Genomic DNA, 25602 nt, shown 5'->3' on the forward strand with positions numbered 1-25602 from the left:
GCATGGCTTGACAAGCAGTATGTAGGTCCATACCTGGGATCTGAACCCCGGGCCGCTGAAGTGGAACATGCAAACTTAACTGCTGTGCCACCAGGCTGGCCCCAGGAAAAATTTTTAAATTCTAAAATAAAAAAGAATTTTAAAATAGCACATGTACATCAGGTCATAAGATAAAGTTTAATACATTTGATCATGTTAAAGGACACAAAACACAGCCAATCTAACCAAATTTCAGGCATGCATTTACATAAATATATTAAATTAAGAAAAGAAATTATACACTTAAACATCCTTTTCACCTAAAAATCATTAAATCCACAGATCAACAATAAACACCAATTCTCTGCATTTACCACTTCAAGATACAATTGTTCTATTTTAAAGATAACACAAATACACTTGTTAGAATTTATATGCATTATACATATATTATATATTACATAGATAGTGTGTATACATATGTAGTGTTTGTACAGATAGATAAATATATATACATGGGTGTGTGCACACGTACAGATACACACAAACGTACTTTAGGCCATCTGTACTATTATTGCTGGATTCTAATGAGCTGAATGGAGCTCACTGAGTGTGATTATTGTCTTTTGCTTCCAACATGTTCATCATATCCACTGGGCTCACAATCCCCCACTGTAAACGTCCTTGCCTTTTCTATAGCACATGATCATGCTAGGCACTTCAATAAATATTTATTGAATTAATGAATGGATGGATGGCTGAATAATAGAGCGATCAAAGAGAACGGCAGATTATAATAACTTGGTTAAATAAGTCAGATTAATTCAAACTTAGAGGGATTATCTGAGCTAATGACTGTGTGTTACTTTTTAGAAGAACACTTGTAGAAATCCCAACTAGTGTATATTAACTCTGCTCCCTTACAAGTGTACCTGTTTTTACTACTTGTTCCTATAGCCTTCTGCCTCTTATTAACAGAAATTCAAGCAAGGATTCGTTCTGGTATTTTCCACGAGTAAGGGTATGGACAGATTGCCCTGTCCACAACCTAAACGAAAATGAACTAGGGAAACCAAAACATGTTAGAACAATGATAAAGTTAACCATTCTTTAAAACTGGACAAAATTAATCACAGATAAAGCCTAGAAAGACACAGAGTCTCTTTTCAGGTTTCTCTTATGCTTACTAATTATAATGATTTGACAATTTTTTTCATTTTAATTAGATGGGTTTCTTTTAAATAAACAGTCTTCTTTAGCGTGTCCTAGGGAATCAGGTTTCAAAAATTCCATAGTACTTCAGTATCATTGATCTTTTTACTACATGGTTCTTGGTGAAATGCATATCCAAAAATGTCCTATGAATGTAACGCCATAAGGGAAATATCTGATACCTCCTAAGTTGTCAATTCAACTTCTCAAAATAGTATTATGAAACAGATTCTACTATACATGAAATCTTAATTTATTCTAGGAAAGTCATGTCTCAGATTTTAAGAAAACGAGGTAAAGAAACATCCAGCATACATTTTGGGCACATACTATGCCAAACCTGACCACACACTGTTCATGTGAATGGAAACTATTGGCTAGTTATTCTTTAGGGCAAAAGGAAATGTACAAGAATTAGTTTCTAGCTGTGAAGACAAAACTGATCTTATATTTAGCCATTATGAATTTCCCATCACTGTGAATGTTGTTTTTTCTATCCTATGTGCTAAAATGTCTTTTTAACTGAAAATATTATAGTCAATTGTGATACCTCACCATACATTTATGTTAATTTGCTTGTATATGTATACTTGTACTTTGATTTTAACTAATACGTAATGCACATATGCAAAAAAAAATCCTGAATGAAACGTGACGTCTGACTTTGTGATATACATGAGATGTAACCTAGAATTCTATGTTGAGTTGATACTTCTTTTTTGGTTTATAAATCACTATGTAACTGGCTAAAAAAAGCAATAACAGGTTTTAGGCCCAAGGCTTTATGTTGATACAAGGAATCCATCACTCATTTTTTGTTTTTTCAACCAACTTATATATGACCTACACAAATGGTTATGGGAAAGCAAGGTAAATGATGAGTGTGTCTTGGGTTCATATTTAATGAGAATTTAAGAAAAGTGCTAATCTGATAAATGAATAAACCTCTCCACAGCAGCGCAGAAACTACCAATATGATTGAGAAGAAACGGTGCTGTAACACTCCCTCACGCACTCAGGAAGGCATCATCTTACTCTCCTAAACAGCCATTTGAAGGCAATTTCCAAAACTTATGAGGACACATTTAAGAGAAAGAAGTGTTGAAGTTGGCTAGGATTAGTGTTTGGCAGGTTCTATGGTCATGTTTTTAATATTTTTAATATCAAAATGCTTCTATTCTTAAGTTTCCCATCTTCTTTGACACCATCTTAATTATTGGAGGTATGACTAAGTTGTGTTGATGTAGCAAAGAGAAAGAAGGGAAGATAGCAAACATATATTTCTTTAGGATATTCTAAAGAGGAACTTTCTGAAGGTATGGCCAGCATTCACAATAATAGGCCCACTAACTTCCCGGGGGTAATATAGAAATACGTATATTTTCTGGGCATAGAATTTTGGTATGAGTTCTCTGCAAGTTCAAGTCTTATCCCAGAGATGGGGAAAGAAGATTCTGAAGTCTCCATTGAGGGAACTACTTCTTATTTTATCCTCATAGATTTGGAATAATCTTCTTCAAAAGACAGTCCATAGTCATGGTTTTTAATTGAATAGCAACTAGCTACTAACTTTCACTACTGTTTGCTCAGGCTCTTGACTGGGGATATTCCTTGTGTCTTTCCTGTATCTATGATGGAACACCAGTTGAACTGGAGCATCCAGGCTGGCAGTCATTTATGCTTTTGGTTATTTCTTTCAAATGGTTATAATAGATCAGTCTAATATGTTCATATTTGTCTACTGTTCTTCTTGATATAGAGTCTGAGCAAATGTGACACCAGGAGAGGGCATTTTTCAGGAAAATAAAGAAAAGATCATAACCAGCAAAATCAGTAGCAACCCTACCCCAGGACATTTTCATTATGGGTGTACTGAAGACATGTCTGTTTAGTCAAAACCAATAGAAATAGAGGAGAAGGGAAAGGTTAAAAGGAAGAAGGATATATGGAGGGGGAGAAGAGAGGTAGAGAGAGAGACAAGAGAGTGAGAGAGAAAGATAGATATCATAGGTACTATTCTATGGCGATGCTCAGAAACTTTAATTTATTGATAAATCAATACAACTACCTATGGTATATCTTATTTTCCTCTTAAAAATTTGGACTTCATTTCTCTTTTATATGTCAAAACTAAGAAATTTAGACTAATAAAAGTTTAAATTAATGTGTACTTTGAAAGACCCTAAATGTGGCATCTAACCTCATGTCTTACACTTAGTAGGCTTGTTGTATAGTTTATGATTCAGAGATAAAAACAATATCGAAAAGAGATACATTAAATATTGTTAGTACATTATTATGTAATTATTTTCAAAGAAAGAAATAGAGAAGTGCCTGCTCTGAAGTATGTAAACGAAAGGAGAATGGTTTTCTACTTAGGTTGTGTGTATATGTTGTATGTGTAAGTTTCTTCGCTCTTTCTTTATGAGATAGTCCATTAATCTGAGAAAACTGAGTATTCTTTGTGATAAAATAAAAGATACATTTTACAAGAGCCACATTGAAACAAAATTCTAAGAAGAAAAGTTATGGATGGAAGCACTTTTTATTGCCATCACTCAAGTTTCTTAACTCTTCCCTTCTTTTTACTGTAATCATGTGCCAATTCAGTTTTCTTCTCATTACCTTAAATAATTGGCGAGAAAACAAAGTTCTATTAACCAGGACAAGAGTGTGGCAGAAGCAGTGGTAGAAAGCTTTTCTCCAACTCTTTATAACTACCATAACAGCATTTCACATTAAATTGGCAGCCAAAATTTAACCTCTAGAATGGACAAATCAATAATATACATCTTCCTATTTCTTTGTTTAATCTTTATCTCATACATCTGCACTCATACCAAGGACATTTTTCTTCTATTTTGATTGTGTGCCTTATGAACCAAGGAGATGTTGCCATTTGTGTATTGAAACATTAACTTTTCCCTAGCTCATACTTTTCAACCAATTCCTACCTGCCTCTCACCATGAATTTTTAAGATAATTCTCCAGTCACATATTTTAAAAATCTACTTCAAAGGAAAGGTCAAAGGATCTTTTGAAATGACACTGCATTTAAAATATGTAGCCCTCAATTAGCCTTTGCTATTTTCTTCTTTCCTAAGAACATAAAGAAATGACTCCAACGACTTTACTTTTTTTGTTTGGGTTTAATATCCATGGATCTTGCTCTCTCCTTTTTAGAAGATTTTGGTCTTTTATTCTAATGACTCACAATAGAATAAACAATGACACCTGGGGTACATATGTTTTTCTAAGTCATTTGAAACTCTTCACTTGGGAAAGGACTGTATAAAACAATCTGGGCTTGGTCAATTTAATATAGATATTTTTAAATTGGAGAACTCACGGCAATATAACACCTTTTCTTTTGGAAAGATTCTTTTGGAAGAAATGGAAAGATTAAGGATGTAAGAAGAAACGCTGGATTTTTCAGATTTTGCTGAATATATAGCAGTATCCTTATTGTTTTCAGTGAAACTATGAATGGGAGAATGTGTAATAAAACTGCACAATTTGACAGATTTAGACAGCTGGCTCCCTCACGAGAAGTTCACATTTTGTTAATGTCACCCACGTTGAATAAGGGACGATTAGATGGTAAGGTCCACTTACAAAAATGGTTGTCAGGACATTTTTTTTTAATTGTAAAACTTTCTGTGATGGAATTCAGTAAAAAGGCTATGAAGAGAAAGCAACGGAGACAAAAGACTGCTATTAACCTACAGATGCAGGCTACTGCAGGGTTCATTGCAAGATTTGTCACACTGCTGGGCCAATGAAGTGCTAGTCTGACTAGAAAGGACCACCCCTTTTCTGGGGTAAGAGGGCAATTTGGTCTCCATGCTCATTTAATCCTGAGACTTCTTTGAATAGACTGTCAATTGAATCTAAATTGTGCAAAATTATGCATGCACTTTTTAATGCAGGCTATTGTTCACTAAGCACTGAACCAAGATTTCTCAACCCATTTCCATTTGGCATGAGGTCACTTGAAACTTAAGTAATCATATATGGAAGACAAGAGCAGTGTACTTAACCAACCTTTCTACGTTGTGGTTTCTATATAAATGCTCACTGTGCTTTAATTGCAAATCTCTCACTTTAAAACAATAGAGAAATACTAGTTACAAGATTTTATTTTTTTTAATTGAGGCTCATATTCCTAAAGGTAAGGAGCAGGTTTGGAAAGTCAGCCTGTGCTGTGTAATCTATACTACTCTCCAATTTAGATTCTGGAAGAACAGATGTTTACAGAAGGACAACCTATAGTGGGTGTGCGCATGTCATGAGTAGGTGTTTTTTCAGTAGTGCAAAGAGGCCGCATAATTTTCTTATAACCTAAACGTAGAGAGCTGGCCTCGAAAACCATTAAGACAAATGTCTATCAGACTTTTTGCAGTTTTAAATCAGAACATGGCATTTCTTTAAAAACTTGAACAGAACATTTACAGAAAATTTATTCATACATTAACCAAAGAGGATTTTCATTGAGTTCTGAAAGAACATATACATTAAAAGTCATATTTGGCAAGAATTATTATATTAAAAATTTGTACAAGTGACAGTTTACATAACCAAGATTTGTCAAAACGAGTGAGCTCTTCTCAGTGAGGTTCGATTCAATCTGAAATCTGCAACATTCTAATTACGTATACTCGGACAGTCTTGCTATGGTGAAAAGCACATTACAAATGTTTAATGCTGGAATTTTATAAGGATTGGCTGTTTTCTTGCTTTTTCATCCGTCGTTAATGATTACATGTTGGCACAAGGATACATTGCTAGATTAGATCCACAGCACATTAAAGACTGTTTCTCACTCCCCTTCATTCCAATTAAGTTGGTGAAAAATGTAACTTTAGTATTTTACAGGACAGGGTAAAGGTGTTTCATCTAGGTGATGTCTATATTATAAAAATAAAATAAAAAATATAAATATGTAACACAAACCCAGTGCCTATTGTTAAATAAAATATACAATAAAAGCAGACCTTTTAGGAAGATTGGTTTTAGAATACGTATGCTGTTATGATTTAATTATAAAACACTTGAAAACAATCTTGAGATTAAGCTAGGGTAACAAGACTTATCTGCCAATAAAAAGGTAAGTGCGTAACATTCTGTAATTGGATACATTGATAAAAATGAAGATTACAATTTTATACCAAGTTGCCCATTTAGAAATTCATCAGGGAGTTCTGAAACATTCTCTCATATTATAGTCCTTTAATATAAAAATATTGCCTTTTTTTATTAGATCCATCAGATTGTACAGCAATGTTTCAAAACTCCATTAAAGTTGACTTTAGTTATTACAGACAGAAAATTCTTGGGAAGTCAAATAATCTCTTCTGGTGACATAAAAATTCCACTATCAATTTACAAAGGAATTTTTGCGTAAATTACTCCACACAAGGAAATATATATTTTTAAAACCCATCTGTTATGCAACCACGGGTATAAGGGTTGTGAGTGTGTGTGTGTATGTGCATATGTGAACCAATGTGCCAACATACACACATAGGATCTGCACATTTCTGAAAATTATTTTTAAATTAATAAAAGAAAATGAAATCACAGGAGTGTGTAGCAGGATAACAGTCTTTCTTTTTAATGACAGGATAAAAAATAAATGCCCATTGGAAAGGAATATTCAAACAGTCCCAGAAACTATACAATGTAACTTGTTAGATCCAGCAAATAAGATGTCATGTCAATGATCTGATCAAGAATACCTGCCCTGGTTACTCTGCGGATGTTTCTGTCCACTTGTTCACACTGAGGACCAAGGTATCCTTTTTTACAGAGGCACTTGTTTGGTCTAACACAGACACCTCCGTGACGACATGCTGGCTCACATTTTGCTGGGAGAAAAAAGAGCAATAAAATCACACACTCATTCTGTAGGTCAGAAACAGCACTGAGTATGAGGTCAACAAATATTTGATGAGGAAGGGCAGGGAGGGAAAGAAGGAGGAATCTAGTCACAGAATGATCTGAAAGATAATAAATACAAGAAGAAAAGAAGGCTTTCAGACCCACAGTTATTTGGGGGCCCGAAATCAGCAGACAATGGGAGACACTTCCAGAGAAGCAGAGATCATGGGAAACAATTTCAATCCCTCGTGGAACAGACTCTATTTAAAATGAGGATTTCAGTTCTTTTAAACCTTTGATCCATTAGGGCATTTCCAACAGGGGGCCTTCCAAAACTGTTCCCATTTCTCCAGGGTAAGACCTCTCTGTGGAACGGGCGCGGCTGGAGAGGGAGGCCCAGCGGCTGGAGCATCTCCAGTGCAACACAAGGAATGGTTAGTTTTCAATTTTGGTTAGGGGAGTATCCACCATGTGGACTCTGGTGGATTCCTCCTCTTGCTTGCTCCCAGAGGGTGTGCAGCATATGCCTCATCTCTGATTACACTTTGAAGCCCCTCTGTGGGATCAGTGCAGTTGGCCAGTGAAAGAAGTTCTGTGCAATCCTTTTCATGGTTACTCTGCAGCACAGAATCTCTTCATGAAAGAATTTTTAACCACTACAATATAGTAGGGAATGTAAAGATTTACTGCTAAAACGAGATGGAGAGATCAAATTGGGTATATAAGTTAATTATCTTTTACTGATAGAATAAATCTGGAGTGTGCAGCCACTTTAGACAGAACCAAATTCCTTGAATACACGTCCTTATACTTTCAGGGAACAGGGTTATTGTAACCTTTTCATATGCATTAATCAGAATCCAGCGGTCTGTGGCTGACACATAGAAAGGAAAGAAAATAGACTATTTTCTCCTTTAAATTCGAGGGAGATGAGTAAATTGTGTGACTATATGAATAAAGTTCTTGCTTGGGTCAAAAATACCACAAATATATTACTTTTATAAAATAGTCTGGTTTAGCTTATGTATTCAAACTATTTAAACTGATTTAGTGCAAAGATTAAAGTGCATTATTGAAACAAAACTTCATGTTATCTCAAAGAATGTCCATTTTCATTTATATCACATTATTATTATTAATCTCTATTATGGGATGTATAATGGCACCTATATTCAGAATAATTTGTTTACCCTCAGTTTAAACATACTGTTACTAGAAGGCACTCAGTAAATATTTGCTATCTGATGACTTGAGGTGACTTAAGAGGTAAGGCAAAATGCAAAGCAAGGAGTAAAACAGAATGGACACTATATAAAAGCAGAAAGAAGAGATATTGTCAGGCATCAAAGGAAGCAGAAGGAAGACATATTATCAGGAATTAGAATATTACTGTACTCGAATACTGATTCTCATTTTTTTTTTTGTCCACTAACAAAAAGGGAGATAGACTAGGTCAATTAAAATGTAAGCATTTCTTTTAAATAACAATTACTTAATTTCTGTTGAGTTTTATTTATGATAGCTTTTCCCTAGATTTGTAAGCATAATATTAATCAATCTCATAATGTTATTAGTGCTGAAGCAATTTGAGCTTAAAATGTATACTGTACATGTGACTTTAAATGTTGGCTACTTTTTGTTAGACAATATATAAAGCAAATAAGTCATGGTTATAATTTTTGAAGCAAATCATGTTTAGAATAAAGAAAAATGGCATTTACAAATTAAGAATAATATTAAATATTGATTTTGGACTTTAATTTTCATTGGCAAGACATACTTTAATATTTGAAATAGCTTTAAAATTTGAACTTTGAAGAGGTCAAAATCTTTTGTTGTCATATGTAATGATGGTTGTTGAAAATGTACTTTCAACATATACCTCTTAAACTCTACGTATCTAAATGTATTAAATTTTCTTTTTTCACACCAAGCAGAATTTAAATATCATTGCAAGTAATTGAGGAAATATCAAGTTGACGGATAGAATAACCCTGGAATAAATCTCCTTTGCTCTCTCGCGGCAGCTGCACACCTAATTGATGGCTCACAGGGGAGTGGCGAAAAGAATTAAAAAATCTCATAATATGCCTCTTAGATAATTGCATTTTCCTCTTTTATTTAATAACACCCACTGAAAAACTCTGTTTTTAGTGCACTGTAGCAAGAAAGCAAACAGTAAAGTTAGGGAGGGCATTTATGGGGTGTCTGGAAAATGCTGGCACTTGGAGAGAGGCTTTGCGAACACTAAGTCATTGGCTGGTGTGAAATCTCAAACCCAGGACTGAGAGCCCGTAGAGATGATCTAGTTCTGCTGTTTTCATTTTTTACTTTGCGAAAGGACTCAATTATGTTTATGATTAACTCATATAAATGAGTTCACTTACATTAGGAAAATGGGAAAGGTTTCATTTACACGTTCAGAAACAGACTGAGCATTAATATTATTGTAAACGTCTGAACAATTTTGAACACTAGAGAGTTCTAGAAGGAATAACTGATGTTAGGTTCTTGCGTTCCTAAGGGCTGTCTCAGGCCTAGTCTCTCCCGGGGCGAACAGAAATCCTCACCGATTCTGCAGAAGTCCCCTTCCCATCCCGGGCTGCAGCAGCATTTTCCCGTGGGCGTACAGTAGCCGTTCCGACAGAGCCGGGAACACTCCGAAGTCAGTGTCTGCGCAGGTTGTACCGTGGCTCTGCATTCCTCAGGCATTAGAGGTCTGCATCAAAAGACAGCCGTTCAAAGGATATTTTGGTGGAAAATCAATATTGGAATGAAATCTAGTGATTTTGTAGCTTACAAAGCATGTTCTTGCTTTCGAAAGAGACCTTTCTTTTAAGTGACTCAGAAAGGTTGACAACTTTCTAAGAACAGAAAACACACTCGTGAGGAAACAAACTAACCAGTTTTCAGCCAAAGGGAACATATTAAACATTTTAAGAAACTTTATCATGAGCAGAATTCATTGATTCAAAATGTAATTATACTATACTGCTATTTTTGGTAGTTAAGAATTTCTAGTAATTACAATTTTAAAACAAAAAAATATAGAGATATTTTAAAATCTTTTTATTTTTTAGATCTACAGAAATTTTTAGGAATAATATCTGAGGTAGGTTTCACTTGTTATTGGCATACTTGGCAATATCACCAGGCTGAAGACATTCATCAAAATGAGCACTTCTAGCCTAAAAAAGCTTGCGAATCAATTTTGGTTTAATTTTACATTTCTTTTGAGGTACTTTTTTCAGATTGATTTTTCTTGAAAGGGCATTATAATATACGTGTGTGTGTGTGTAATACTGACTCAAATTTTAAACCCTTTATGCAAAAAAATGATCCACATATGGAGAGACTTTATATACATACATATGTATATATAGATATATATACATTTTTTATGATTTGATTTTGTCCTGCTCTAAAGAAAAAGAATGCTAAATAGTAGCAAACAGAAAAATCTCATCTGCCAAGTAAAAAGTCAGACTTTGTTTTCACTGCTCTACAATTGCCATCATTTACAGAGGGACCAAGATGCCTCCAGAAGATTTTTATGGTTCTGACTGTTTTTGAAATAAGACAAGCTGGGTCAGGCTGGAATCATGGTCACAACTGCTTATTACCTAATCTTTGGGAGCAAATGCGCACTGGTACGCCTCTATCCGTCACTGTTACCTGTGCCACAGTGTGTGAGAAGGCTCTTTTCAGTTAAGGAATGTCAACAAACACTTCATCACCAGTCAAATCAGTACCATTAGGATGGCCAGAGCAGTTGGACTCCTTAAGTACCATAACAAAGAAGGTGATAATTACAGGTCAAAAGCACCACAAGAGGTAAATGATATAGCCTTGTGAAAGAAGCAAATAATTCGGCCCTGTGGACCCAGTTTTCTTGAGATAGGTTATCTTGTTATGCCCCTATGGCAATATGAACAGTGATAATAATTTGGGGCCTGACCTCAGGCTATTTCTACACTGGCTCAAAACCATATTAAAAACACACAGTGACTTCTTTAGCTCCTCCTTCCAACGAAAGTCCCACTCTATGTTGAAAGGACTGTTTTTTGCAACTAACATGAAAATTTAAGAGAAAACTCTTTTAAATCTATTCAACCTCTTATTTAAAATCTAGAAAGGGTCAATTTATGTGAAAGGTCATTAAGGCATTCCATAGTTTCACTCAGAAAACAGTAACAAGTATTTTCCATGTGTTGCCTAAGGGAGTCTTTCTGAAAGTAAGGGCAGGGTGGGATAAAGTGGAGAAAAAGTTTAATGGTTATGCCAAGGAAACAGAGGGCATGAAGTTCACCTTCTTCTTGTTGTTTTGAACAAACCAATTCTGCTCTATTTCTCCCGCATATAAAATTCTTATTTCGTTTGTGAAACAATAGTGGCATTTTTTTTTACCAGTAGAAGAGCTGTTTTTCCATAGCCATGAAGCTCTTCTGAGTCACAGGCCATGATTATTTACCAAGTAGAATTCAGTAAACAGGTATTCTTCAAATTTTACAGGCAGCTGAAATTCTTCCAATTTCTATTTGTTCCTCACTTGTTCACTCTCCTTCTGACTCATTCAAGAAAAGAGACCCAGAAGTAGAGTGAGTCAAAAATACATCACAGGTTATATGTGATGCCAAATATGCAGGGACTTGGCTCACATGCTACTCAACAAGATGGCTCATGCCTGAGCAGATACATCTAAAGAGAAGCTACTATTTAGATCAAGAAGATAGGTGACATCGGTTAAACAACAACCAGAAGATGTTGCCTATTGGAGGCAAAGTGTAGGGGCATTGATTCATGTGCGCTGGCAAAAGGAATGAGGGATGAGGAAGAAGGTTGGGGTATTGAAGTGCAATTCCTCAGGGTGGGGGATCTGATTCTTGTTTCCCTGCTGTGTCTCCAATTAGATGCTTTGACTGCTTTTCACCAAACATTCAAACAATGTGGAAACTTAGATTATGGAGGGAATTCTAAATTGTTCTCTCCCTAAGATTTAGTAAATGCTTATCTATCTGTGGATGGAATTATTCATACTTGGGCTTCTTTACTTTAGCTTATATAAGATTGTATGGTTGTCTCAACGTCATAGATGAACATGATTTCCTTAAATTTTTACTTAAATACTGAGGAAAATAACCTCTTTTTTCTTTTATGAAGTTGACAAATAACATGTCTCACTTAGGATGTTAAGTAAATCCTCTCCTCTTTTAAACTGTTCTTCCACTGGGGATCCTTTAACATGAAAATTTACATAAAACATAGCCTATCACTTACAGGAGTTCACTTCTCTTAAGGAATGGGTTATCCTATCTCCCTTTCCCCTTCCCCAAGGAAATGAGAACTTTCTGAGGGCAAAAGCAACATATTCAATCCTCTTCAAGTCCAGTCATTTCCCTGGGCAAGTACGGTGCTCTTCGCAGGGATAAGAACAAAACAGGGTCCTGATCCTCATGGAGACACCGTTAACATGCAAACACACTTAACGGAGGAAGGGAGTGTAAGAACTGCCCAAAAGGGGACTGGCCTGGTGGCGCAGCGGTTAAGTGCACAAGTTCCACTTTGGTGGCCCGGGCTTTGCCAGTTTGGATCCTGGGTGCGGACATGGCACCGCTTGGCAAGCCATGTTGTGGTAGATGTCCCACACAGAAAGCAGAGGAATATGGGCATGGATGTTAGCTCAGGGCCAGTCTTCCTCAGCAAAAAGAGGAGGATTGGCAGTACTTAGCTCAGGGTTAATCTTCTTCTTCTTCTTCAAAAAAGAACTGCCTCATTCCTTTATCCATATGCACTTTGGGACACATGGAAAGGAGCCCCTAGCAACTGTAACCTTTGCAAAACTATTTTTCTTCCTTGCTTTTCCTCATTATCATGAGGTAGGAAAAACATGACGCATAGTGAGGTCCTAGAGCCGCAGCACCAGCCTCAGTGGGGAGTTTGTTAGAAATGCAGAGTTTCAGGCCCCTCCCCACACCTGTGGAATCAGAGTCTGCGCTTCGGCCAGTTTGTCAGGTGATTCACACGCATCTTCAAGTTTGAGAGGCACTGCTCTAAATTAGGACCAGTTCCTAGCCAGTAGCATTTAACGTGACCATGAATTAGTGTGGCCAGGAGCTTCCAAGGACAGAATGCTCTGAAATCTTCTAATTGGAGGGAGTCTCGCCTCTACACGAGGTGGTGGTCTTCATAAGCCACTGCAGATTCTACGGTTTAAGGAATTTCCTCACTCTGTAAGCATTTTAATATACAGTGATAATCCATAACAACACATTGTTTCTAAAATCATTACTCAGGACTTTTACCTAAAAAAGGGCAAGAAAGTGGAAACTTTCTCAGGATGGGATAGATTTTACTGTTTCCCATCTGTATAGGAATAAGCATGAGTGGACAGGTGCTGTGCCATCTTTTAGATACTCATTTTAGTGCCTTTCTCTCAGGTCAACACACAAATTGATTTTTTTCTTTTAGTTTGGATAATTCTCCTTAGTTTAGATGTTCACTCAATTCTTCTTGCTCATGTTGACATTCCTCTTTTCAGCGTCAGTTTACCCAGGAGGAGTAGAATTTTGGATTCCGATGGACTTACAGCATGTTTTGTGACGACACATAGCCATTTTGTAGCAGCTAGTGAAACGATAATCCATTATACGAATTCAATTTGGCTGTGAGGAATGTTATACATTCATGACACAATCATATTCCAGGTAGGAGAACAGAGAAAATGGAATCTATTTCTGGGTAACCATGCAATATTGGTCTCATTTCGGGCTTTATGGCAGTGCAGATGGCAATACACATTTCTGAACAGTATTTTCGAGTCCTATTTGAGGTAGACCAAGAAACTGAATGTTTTAAGACCTACTGCTTTCATTTTATTCTTAAGGAATGCCTTACTTGACATTATATCATATGTAGGCTGCAGAACTGTCTTTTTATGTATGTCCTGAGTAACCCCGATATTGGAATAAAGGGAAAGAAAACTTAAATTTAAGAATAACTCTGCCGTTATGTACATTATGTATCATTTCTCAAACTACTGCATTAGTCTGGTCTGAAACATGCTGAAAAAACAGGGCTGGGCCTCGGCTGTTTCCTCAGTGATCAATGCTGTCTTCATTTTGAGGTGTGTGATTTAAATGCTGAGCACATGCTCACTCAGAAATAGTGTCGATCAGCATTATGGGCACTAAACTCAAAGTGGGCAGAGGAGGTGATGATCTGGTGAAGTGAGCCATGGATCTGGCTGCCTAGTGCTAATAAGGTTATCAGAACTTTCACAGGTATCTGCTAAATTTCATTCTACGGTTAAAGATAAAAGCAAATAATGAAGCCATTTTCCAGTAATTTCATATTCCTCTTTATGGAGACAGGGCTGGTCCTGTTATTTCCAAATTTAAAAGATCATAACGTGAACGAAGAGTTTAAATGGCTTTCCTACAGCTAATTACAGGTAGTCTGAAACTCTCTCCTAGCATAGTTGTCTTTCCACTCAGCTGCTCCTCTTACTTTCAGAAAAAGGGAGCAAGGCACCTATATTTCGGGTCCTATTAATCTCACTATCCAGACACCACCACCACAACACACAAGTATCTCAAAGGGTGTGTGGATCTCCTTTATTCAACTTTATCAGCTTAATTCAATGTATGTATTTTCATGGGAAAATTAGGAAATGAAAAGTTATGTATTTCCTTAAAGAGCAAACCTAGCAGAAATGCTTAATACAACTAGATGACACTGTCATACGCTTTTGGAAACAAAAAAGATAAAGCCAATTTTATTAAATTGCCTTAGGTGTTTGTTGTATTGTTTGCAATGTCCTAAATTCAGAAACCGGTCTAATTATTAGAGGTGAAATAGAAAAATAGGTGTCTCTGCATTAATTCAATGTACATGCTCCTAAAAATTCTCGTGTTCTACAAAATCGCATATTAAAAATAAAAGGCTTATGGGGAAAATAGGGTTGGGACAGACTCCTCAAGATCTGTGCAACTTTGTAACTAAAGCACTAACAAAAACAAGACTTGGTACCTTGAGAGAGAGTTTGCACAACCCTGTGAGTAGGTTGGCAGTAGCTGGACATGGCCTCAGGGGAGATTAGAAACACACAAAAACAAAATGGCGATGCAAGGAAAGCTTTGAACTCAGGAGGAAGTGCAACCTGCAGAGAGCCAGGCTAGGCTGGAGGAATGCCTCTTGGGGGAGGGAAACCCAGTGCAGGCACTTATGTTTCATTTTAACACTAAGCTGAAAAGGCTCCTTCTGCATGTGCAACAGCCGGGTTGAGGGATTGTTGCTTTTCTTACAATTCTGGCTATTCTTGCTTGAAAAGCTACATAATTTGCATGTTACGCAGTCATCATTCTCTTTTATACCTGAGCTAATTAGTGTTAAGGAAAATCACACTGCAGCAGAACACACTGGACCAGGAAGCCAAATCCTGGTGAGTTTTACCCACCTCAGTAACCATAGCCTCCTGGACCATTAATTCAGCAATTTATAATGTACGATGTTCTGGCCTAAGTTTTTTGTCCCAAAGTGTTATTTATCTTAGAAAATATTATTTACATTTTTGATAATGTGAGCAATCTCCTGATTTAAAGTGAGAATACGCTCCTTAGAGGATGGGACTAAGTTCCCATTTATATTCTCCCTCCATAGCACATAATAAAATATCATGAACACAGGAGACGTGCAAAAGATACTTGTAGAGTGATTAAATCTCCTGATTTAATCTTGGAGTGTAATTGTACTTTTATAGGATTAAAAAAATAAAAACTGGAAAATTAAGATACAATAAAAAAGCCAGTGCCATTGCTTCCTAATATAAAGAAGGAAACTATTCTGTTCAGAATTTTATGTGCAAAATCAATTTTTATCTTAATAACTTAATTCATAAACCATAATTGACAAAAATGTTAGACACTAAATAAGAAACGTCTGTAATAGGTATTTTAAATAACACTTTGGTTACAACATGTTTCAAAAGACTTAAAGCCTACAGGATTTTTCTTTTAGAAATCATCCAAAAAGAAACACCCTTTTCCCACTTATAAAGTTGCGTATTAATCTACCAGTGTATTAATTTTATATCATATGAAGGCAGAAATTTTAAATATCACTAAATGCTTTAAATGGGAAGTAAAAATTTGAAATGTTTCTGTCCTTTAAAAGAACACAAAAATGTCAGTTTAAATTCTCTTTGAAGACTGTTAGAGTGACAAATTCCCAAATTTTAATGTTACATTTTTTGATTCATTTATCAATACTGACAAAAACAACTCAAGTACGCAACAGATTTTTTAACTTGACTAAAATGAATTAGCAAAAAACATGATGCTAAGATGCAGTGTTTTCTTTAAAAAGTACACTTTCCTCTAGACAACATCTTTTAGACATTCATGTGGCTGTTTTATGCAAGACTAAATCTACCTTTATCTCAAGTACTGCAATATCGGATGATACATTGCCTTACAATAAAAGTATAAGATATTTAGAAGGCCTAATAATATCAGACTTCCACCATTGTCCCAGGAGGGGGAGAAACATAAGAATTAAAAAGAAAAGCTTTTAAGAGTTTTTGAGTCTTAACAAATGATTCTCATTTTGAAGAATATATTCTTAATTATTCATATTCTCTATTTTATGTTTTAACAAATGCCATTTATAAGTGGAAATTCAATCAAGTTTTCATAGCAATCTGTATAATTACTCCAGGAACTGATATTCCAACATTCAAAATTGATAGTTTAAGAGAGACTATAACATAAAGCAGAAAATTCCTTTGAATGCTGTGGTCATATGTCACATCTCCAGGAAATAGGATATACACATAAGAAGCCTTATATAAGCATTTTAAACAACATAGTCATTTAGATAAAACTTTTAAAATAAATTATTACATAATATTTTCTATTTGTTTTGAAATAGGTGATGCCTCTACATTGCACTGTATGGAATACCTGAGTATGTTTAAGTGCGTGTGTGTATATATACGTGCATCACAAATCTTGGTAAGGTATGAATAAAATTCCAGTTATATTTAGGCCATTGCTCTATATTATATATGCACGCTCATCCATTCATTAGAAGTTTTGACTTTGTAACATATCTTTAACCTTTCAGATGCTATATGGTAGCTTAGAAAGGATTTGTTAGTTAAAAAGGTGCTGTGCACCACAACATAAAATATAGGACATTAAGAATAAAATATAAGCTGGCTGATAAGTATATATCCATTTTTAGATATTGGGTATGTAGAAAGATAATAATAGCAAAAATGTGGAACATGCTTCCTTGTCCTTTAGACTTCAAATCCACCATGCTGAATGGATTTTTATAGGGCATATACTTGTTCATGACCTCCAGTGTTAAGAAATTCTGTCATGTTTGAAAACGGGTCCCTAGTGGAGCCTGTGTCCCTGTTAATAGCTGAAAGGTCAATGGAGCTGCTAAACAGTTTGTATTACTGTCAGGGTGGCCGTGAAAACAGCGCCTGCAGCAAGAGGACTTGGCAGCTGGGTCAACAGGCACTGTGGGGATTTATCAACCTAGGGGGGCCACTTGCATAAAACTTTGACTGATGAATTGGGACTAGACTGGCTTATTGGGCTAAAGCCTCTCTATTATGCATGACTTTCTTTGGGATGGCAGAGCTGCCTGCGGCTCCCTGAGACATATGTGAAGGTTAAACAGAGCTGATTTCCTCTTATGAAGTGATTTTTTTGGAAAAAAAGCACTCTTCAGCATCCAGTATAATAAAGAGCAGGATGAAGATATTAAAAATAAATAAATAAACAAAGAGCAGCAAGTGGGGCCACTGAAGGGAGAAGGAGGGTGGAGGCACGAGGAGCAGTTTTTGATATTGGTCACACAGGAGTTCAGGGATACAACATTTCTGTAAGATGACCTCTCGAGCCTGGAATTTGCATTTTTAATTTATAGACCTCCTAAGGGAAGGGTCTGTGTGACTTGCTTGGGTAGCAGATAGGCAATATGTTAAAATATAGCAAGACTGGGACATAGTAATTAAATGAACATGATTAAGAATAATTTTATTTTACAAATTCCCGGAGAAATAACCCTGGAAATGTTTCAGAATCACAAAAAGATCACGTGGTTTAAGTTCAACTGAATCTCTGTCAATAGCATAAAAAAATTGTGTTCTATAAAAATGAAGCTTGGAGGGGCTGGCCCCGTGGCCGAGTGGTTGGGTTCGCGCGCTCTGCTGCAGGCAGCCCAGTGTTTCATTGGTTCGAATCCTGGGCACGGACCTGGCACTGCTCATCGAGCCACGCTGGGGTGGCATCCCGCATGCCACAGCTGGAAGGACCCACAGAGAAGAATATACAACTATGTACTGGGGGGCTTTGGGGAGAAAAAAGAAAAAAAGTAAAATCTTTAAAAAAAAAGTGAAGCTTGGAGAGTTCATAACTCTGTTAGAATTCTTTAATTTCCACCTTCAGGAGCATTTGTTTGATTCTGAAAAGACTGAATAAACAGCAAGCATCCAATGCATGACTTGGACATTTGAACACTAGGTATTAAGAGCTCTTTAAAGCTCCATGCACACCTTTATCCCAAGTTTGGAACTAAGACAACCTTAAAAGTTGAGAGATCACCTGAAAATAATTCTCGAATGCATGGAATGAACAGCAACAATACTAAACAGTTTAATACGTTTTAAATATATTCCTTAATTATCTTCACAGAGCTCCGCAGAAATAAGTCCACACTTTATCGATGGGCAATGGGGCACAGTACGGTGAAATGAGGTGCAGGGTCCCACATTAAGAAGCATTCAGAGACAAGACCAATTGACTCCTTGTCCTACCCGGACAGACTCGCTCCTCGTCTTGACTAGTCTCAGATGGCACAACTAAGTGAAACTAAAATTATTGCCCAGCTCTTGGGCTCAATGTATTGAAATCTGTTTTCTGGAACTGCTGGTTGAAGGAGCTCCCCACATCAGGGCAGCAGAACCCAGTAACACAGATTTCTTGGGACCCAATAAGTTGGCCCAGCAAGTTGGGGAATTGGTATTGACTTGATCTTCACTCCACTCTGCCATGAGATGCAACTGCTCCGCCTCTGAAGGTATTCCTGAAGTGTGTTCAACGTTCTAACATGGAGGCAAAATTCATTTCTTTTCTGCTTTTTTCCTTAAATAACTCCTGAGTTCTAGTTAAGCTTTAGAGAAAGTTGATTATATTCTTAATAAATTTTCATTTTTTTCCTTATAAATAATGGCATTTGATTTTTATAATAAGTTATCTTGCCATTCTTTTCTGACAAGGGTGCACACTGCAAATGATTTTAAACTTACATAAATGATTATGTAACATATAGCCTTAGAGCAAACTGTCCTTACAGACTGAGGTGACAATGTTGGAACCTCATTTGCTCTTGCCAAAAATGACTTAAGAATATTGCATATGGTTTCTAAACTCCCTTATCTTTCTTGTATGTGAGTGTGCATGTGTTTAGGGAAAAGCAGGAAAAACATAAATCGTATGGTGAGTAAGAATGTAACTTCTATGACACGTAATATAGAATATAAAAATTTTATAATTTGTTATTATTCTCTTCTAGGGCCATACGTCAATTGATGTTTGAAAGTCATTCTGAAAACATTATTCTAACAAGTCTAGGGCTCCTCCCCAATACAATAACCTAAGATTTTAATTTGAATTAGATTTTTGATATAACAAGAAATGTCTATATATTATTTTTTCAGAAGATGAGGCTCTTCAAATTCTCCCTCAGAAGTTTTAGAAAAACAATTTTGCTCTGAAGCAGACACCCTGAATGCTGCCAGGCTAGTAATTAGCTTGTGTTTCCAAAATAATCCTGTCCACATACACTAACGCGTCTGCTTATTCAGAACTTCAGATCATCTAGGGAGAAATGCTGTAAGAATGAACGTTGGCATCCAAATCGAAACAGCATGAGGCCCCCAACAAATGTTTATGAAAACATTTGTTTTCTTATAGTCAGTTTAATTTTGAAATTTATGCCTACGCCTGTGTACAAGGACGGTGACTTTGGGACTCTGTTACGCCCCCCACCTTCTGAAAACCAAACACAAATCTTAACCCTGGCCCCACACATGACACAACTCACCAGAAACAGGCACCATAATGAGAAGTCAGGCCTTTCAGGTATGTCACTCTGAGACCACCCTACGAGAGGAGGCCCTAAGATCACAAAGCCAAGGTCCCTTATGGCCACCCTGGTAATTAGACACTAATAATGGATTGAAGGTGTAAAATTCACCTCAACTCACCACCAACAGACTAAACAAGCCAGATGAAGAGGAAAAGACTTTTGTGAGGAGGAGGGAGAATTATAACACTACCAGGAAGCTGGCAAAAGCATATCAACTTTGATGAATATAATGGAATAACAACGATTACTTTGAAATGAATGGCATTAGAGCTGAGTGAAATCCCTAAGACCTCATTATGAATCATTAGAATGCTGCTAGTTTATGAATTAACATTAGTTTGATATTTGTCCTTAATATTGCCAACTTCGATATTTGCCGAAATGTCTATTATTTTCATTCATTACTTTGCTTTTCACAAAGAGGACATTGGTTTCATAATCAAGGAGGTAACGAACTCCTACAGGACATATATGGGTACTTCTCTAATTGTGAAAGAAAATGTGTACTGTTACATAGAGAAGGAAAGCTCTCATTGTGTGATGGATGAGTATCTGTGACACCGCGGAGAGACCATCCACAATTGATTATTCCTCTTTTTGGTCTGCAGGACCAATGACAGCCTATATTTTTCTCAGGAAAGATAGTGTTTTGTGATATGGAAAAAGGACAAGAATCTCCATTTTGTTAGTCAGTGGCTTTTTCAGAAAAACAAACACAATTTACAAGTTACAAGTGATGTTTTTAAAATGGAATGAAATTAATGCTTTTAGCAAACTTTTCAGATTATTAGAATTTATTCTTCTAAAAGAGACTTGAAATTTGGGAATTTAAATTTGCAAATGGCTCATGAAGATAAGTTAGTATAGAAAGAATGTGAAACTCACAGCGTGGTGGAGCTACAGCCTGACAACTACTGGTGTTCAACAATAGTCCTACCTGTGAGGGTACTTCAGTCCTGCAATAGTTGTTTCTAAATTTATGACTAATATCTATGTGACAGTACATAAATTTAGCAGCTTTGATAGTTCCGATTTTATCCATGAAATTAACAACTGACTAATTATAATTCAAGGTAAGGTGAAAGTTGTGTGTGTGTTGAAGTTGTGATGGGGTGAGTGAGAAGGAGCGGGGTGGGATAAATATATTCTTTAAAGGATTAAAACATTCAAATCCTCCTTTTGCTGAGGTAAATAAGAAAACCTTCAGTTTTCATTTGTTTAGTCACGGAAGCCTGCATGAGAGCTGGGAGCTTCCAGACAGTTTTGAAATGAGGCTCAGATGTTGAACTGCCAGAATAACTTATCCTGATTCCCTAACAAAAATCATACCCAGCAGCTGTAATCTATGCTGGTATGTTTCCAGTTTTCTCGAAAGAAAGGAGGGTTTATTGCTTCCAACAGGAGTGCTGAAGCCACCGCCTCACACATCGGGGTCCTCTGGCGTTTAGCGGACGACTCTGATTTTACAAATATAATGCTGCTCTCTGATGACAAGGGTGACAAGAATGTGTGATCGCAATAAGGCTGTTGAAGTTCAGCGTGGTCACGTCTAGGCCCCAGAGACTGGCGCTGGAGGGCCTCTCAGGACAGCACTTAGCATACGGACAGGGCAGAAGTCTTCATCTTTGTTGACTGCTAACTGTAATTCGTCTCTCACCAATTTGAATGCACCGGAATAACTTGGAGGAGAATATTACTTGACTTAAAGGAATATCAAAAAACCTCACCTTTTGGGATCTACGATTTTGTAGAGTTTTCCATTGTGAGTCTGGGTCATACTTTTGCTACTTGATAGAATGTAAACTTCACCTATGAAGAGAGAAATATAATATGTTAATTCACAGTATTACAAGGGCTTACTTCCTATTGCCTAGCAGATATTTATGTATATGTGTATATACGTATATAAATGTATTTGTATGTATATATATATATGTATGTGTGTATACATATTTTTTTTCCATATATCCTCAGGAAGATCACTTGCCTAAAGATTATGAAAGAGTTGCACAAGCCTGCCTTCACAGGGCATCCAGATTCTGAAGCCGTCCCTCCACATCCACTACTACTCCAGCGCAAGCAGACATTCATCTCTCACCTGGATTATGGCAACAGCCTCCTCACTGATCTCCTTCTTCTACCTTTGTTCCTCTGTGTTTACATACCAGCCACAGAGATTCTTTTAAAGCAAGTTAGGTCATATAAGTTGGATCACACTCAGTACACTCCAATGGCTTCTAATCTCTCTCCGGGCAAACGTAAGTCATGACAGTGGCCTCTGATGACCCCCTTATTGCTCTGACGTCATCTGCAACGTTCTGCCCTCTTGTTCATTCCTCTCTAGCCTCACTAGCCTCTTGGCTTTGAACACATGAGAAAGGCTCCTGTCCCAGGCTCCTGTGTCAGGCTCTTCCTGTCCTAGGCTCTTGACTTGCTTCCTATCTCAGCTTCTGTCCCAGGCTCTTCCTGTCTCAGCATCGGTCCCAGGTTCTGTCTCAGGCTCCTGCCTTTCAGTAGATTTCCACTGGGTTGACTTTTTCCTCTCCTGCAAATTTCCTGACTGTACTACTGAAAATTGCACTTTTCCCAACCCTAGAAATCTCTGTCCCTCTTCACAACTAGATTTTTCTAGAAAACACTTATTACCAATTGACATACAGTATATTCAAAACAAAAATCAACCAAAGCAATATTTATTTTTATTGTCCTCTCCTTTAGAATATAAATTTCATGTCTCTCTCTCTGCTGCTGTGTCCCCAGAACCCAGGACAGAGCTTTGCACAGAATAGGTGCTCAATAAATATTTGCAGAATGAGTGCTGAAGGGCAAGTTTTATCTTGATTATTCTGCCCAAGATTGAAAGGTTTGGTTACTGAGTTGTTATTGTTAATTGACAATTTGAGGCCAGATAGAATTGGGATACTCCTTTTTAACTTTTAGTATTTAAAAACAAAATATATTAAAATAAATATTTGGGAAGAGAGAAACCCTGATGCTCACCCTCAAGTCTACCTCCCTAATTCTTGATGCTAGGCTGGTTCATGATGATGAAATCCTTTTAGGAGAGAACCACTCTTGATTTTTGAAATTTTTTTTTTTGAAGATTGGCCCTAAGCTAACATCTATTGCCAATCTTCCTCTTTTTTTTTTTTTTTATCTCCCAAAAGCCCCCCAGTACTTAGTTGTATATCCTAGCTGCGGGTTCTTCTAGTTCCTCTACGTGGGACGCTGCCCCAGCATGGCCTGAAGAGCAGAGCTAGGTCGGTGCCCAGGATCTGAACTGCCGAAACCCCAGGCCACCGAAGTGGAGCGTGTGAACTTAACCACTCAGACACAGGGCTGGCCCGGGAACCACTCTTATTTATCACCACTACTTCCATATAATTCAATGTATAGAATGGTTCACGTGAATATGGACTTATAAGTTGTATTTATGATTATATGTTTATAAGGCTTTAAAATATATATTTGGTTCTCATGAAATATTCCTTGATTTATCCTATATTTCTCAGTTCCACTCTATTATTATATATGAAGCACACTTACTACTTTCTTACTTCTGAAAGGGATGCTATGGGGTTTACCCTAAAAAGCAAAGGAATGCAAACAAAAAAATATTTATTTTGTCAAGTACTTTATATAGCTTACCTCATTTAACCCTTAGGACAAACCCTCCTGGTTTTATAGTTAAAGAATAAACACAGAGAGAAAACAGACGCTCAACACTTTTTTGTTTCAAAAAATGTAAAAACCTCCTCATTTTCTTATATGGCTCTTAATTAAAGCCAAAGAGTTTCACATTAAAGTGTAATTCAGTGAAAGTGTATTTTTAATTATAAAGTATACATGATATTGCAGCTTTTGGACAGTAAGGATTGTGAATGCTTCATTTGTTGGTTCTGCTCCCAATCTAGTATTAAGTGTAGATAGATGTTTGGATATTTTAACCAATGGTGGTGATGCTAATAGGATGACTGATGGTGAGCCATTTGTAGTAAGGTCTGGGGAACTGAAAATGATTCAGTCACAACATCTAAAAATTCATTTCTAACTCTGCTGCAATTTAATCCTAATTTATATTTTAAAAATGGAGTTAGCCAATGAAATTTAAATTACATTACAGAGGATTTAAGTAAGAAAGAGTATCTTTCTGGTTCCTTTGAGTAGGGTAGGAGAATATCAAGGGAAAATTAATTATACAGTGCTTTCAATGCTGGAACAAGAACAGAACAGATTGGACTTCTCTTCTTTGAATCATTAAATTCCTGTGGGTCTGGAATATGTATTATGTGTTTCAGTAATCTTGTCTAAGTCCTTTGTTAACCTAAGTGAATGACATAGAACAAATTCTGATGAATCTCCATTTGATACAGGTAAACCGAATCTAGACTTTTAGAGAAAACATTCTAATTTAGATGAGAAACATAACTCTTCTTTCTTAATACCTAGAAATTCGTCTTTTTTTTTAAAGATTTTATTTTTCCTTTTTCTCCCCAAAGCCCCCCAGTACACAGTTGTATATTTTTAGTTGTGGGTCCTTCTACTTGTGGCATGCGGGATGCCGCCTCAGCATGACCTGATGAGTGGTGCCACGTCCGTGCCCAGGATCAGAACCGGTGAAACCCTGGGCCGCCGAAGCAAAGCGTGCGAACTTCACCACTCGGCCACAGGGCTGACCCCTGGAAATTCATCTTTGAGGCTAAAGGAGCATAGTAACCATGGTTTGTTTGGATATTGTTCTTTAAAGAGCATCATTATAAAACCTGCCTTTATCTCTGTAATTTAAAACTAGTAGCATTTTCACTCTTTGATTGATTACATTCCAATTTCAACTTCTTTTTGCTTATTGAGCCTTATACATTTTGTTAACAACCAATAAATATATTGTATGGTATCCCAAATTTCTATTCTGTTGGAAAGCAGATCTACAAACTCTGATTACCTTGTACAAATTTCATGCCCCAGTTGGCAAAAAAATAAAAAATTAGGAAATCTACAGGATAAGGTGAGATTCAGATTGCAACAAGTTTTTTATTTATTCCAAGAGACATAGATAAGTGGACAGGTTTTCCGATAGAGAATATAAACAAATGACTCCGATGCACCACAAATATCAGTAGACATTTAAAGGTTTCTCTCTCTTCAGGACTCAACAATTTTCTTTTGTTCCTGCCTCCCATTTTCCTGCTTTGTTACCTTTATATTTTTTAAATGGAAATATGATTTAAAGACCGCCAGAGAAAGGTTATTGGAAAAGAATACGTAACTGGACTATCTCTAATCTCTACAGTAGGGCATCTTTGCTGGGGGTTACATTTCCGACAAATGGAGAAGATTGCTATACTTATTCTTCAGAGAAGAACAAAG

The 25602-nt window shown here is 36.6% G+C and overlaps 1 protein-coding gene across 3 annotated transcripts in view; it reads right to left on the reverse strand.

The window, feature by feature from the left end:
• Positions 1–158: 158 nt before the first annotated feature.
• Positions 159–25602, reverse strand: part of HHIP (hedgehog interacting protein) — a 90022-nt gene continuing 64578 nt past the window's right edge. Inside the window, exons 11-14 of one of the 3 annotated variants that reach the window (XM_070257988.1) lie at positions 21963–22044; positions 9642–9790; positions 6934–7058; positions 159–6098 (exon numbers count right to left, since the gene is read on the reverse strand). In XM_070257988.1, the coding sequence (XP_070114089.1) occupies positions 6084–6098; positions 6934–7058; positions 9642–9790; positions 21963–22044 (371 nt within the window). In that variant the 3' untranslated portion in view covers positions 159–6083. Of the gene's footprint in view, positions 6099–6738; positions 7059–9641; positions 9791–21962; positions 22045–25602 lie in introns of those variants that run through there. The other 2 variants (XM_070257982.1, XM_001501985.7) reach the window with 2 other exon arrangements.

The sequence above is a fragment of the Equus caballus genome, chromosome 2 (assembly GCF_041296265.1).
Source record: "Equus caballus isolate H_3958 breed thoroughbred chromosome 2, TB-T2T, whole genome shotgun sequence".
NCBI classification, from domain to species: domain Eukaryota; kingdom Metazoa; phylum Chordata; class Mammalia; order Perissodactyla; family Equidae; genus Equus; species Equus caballus.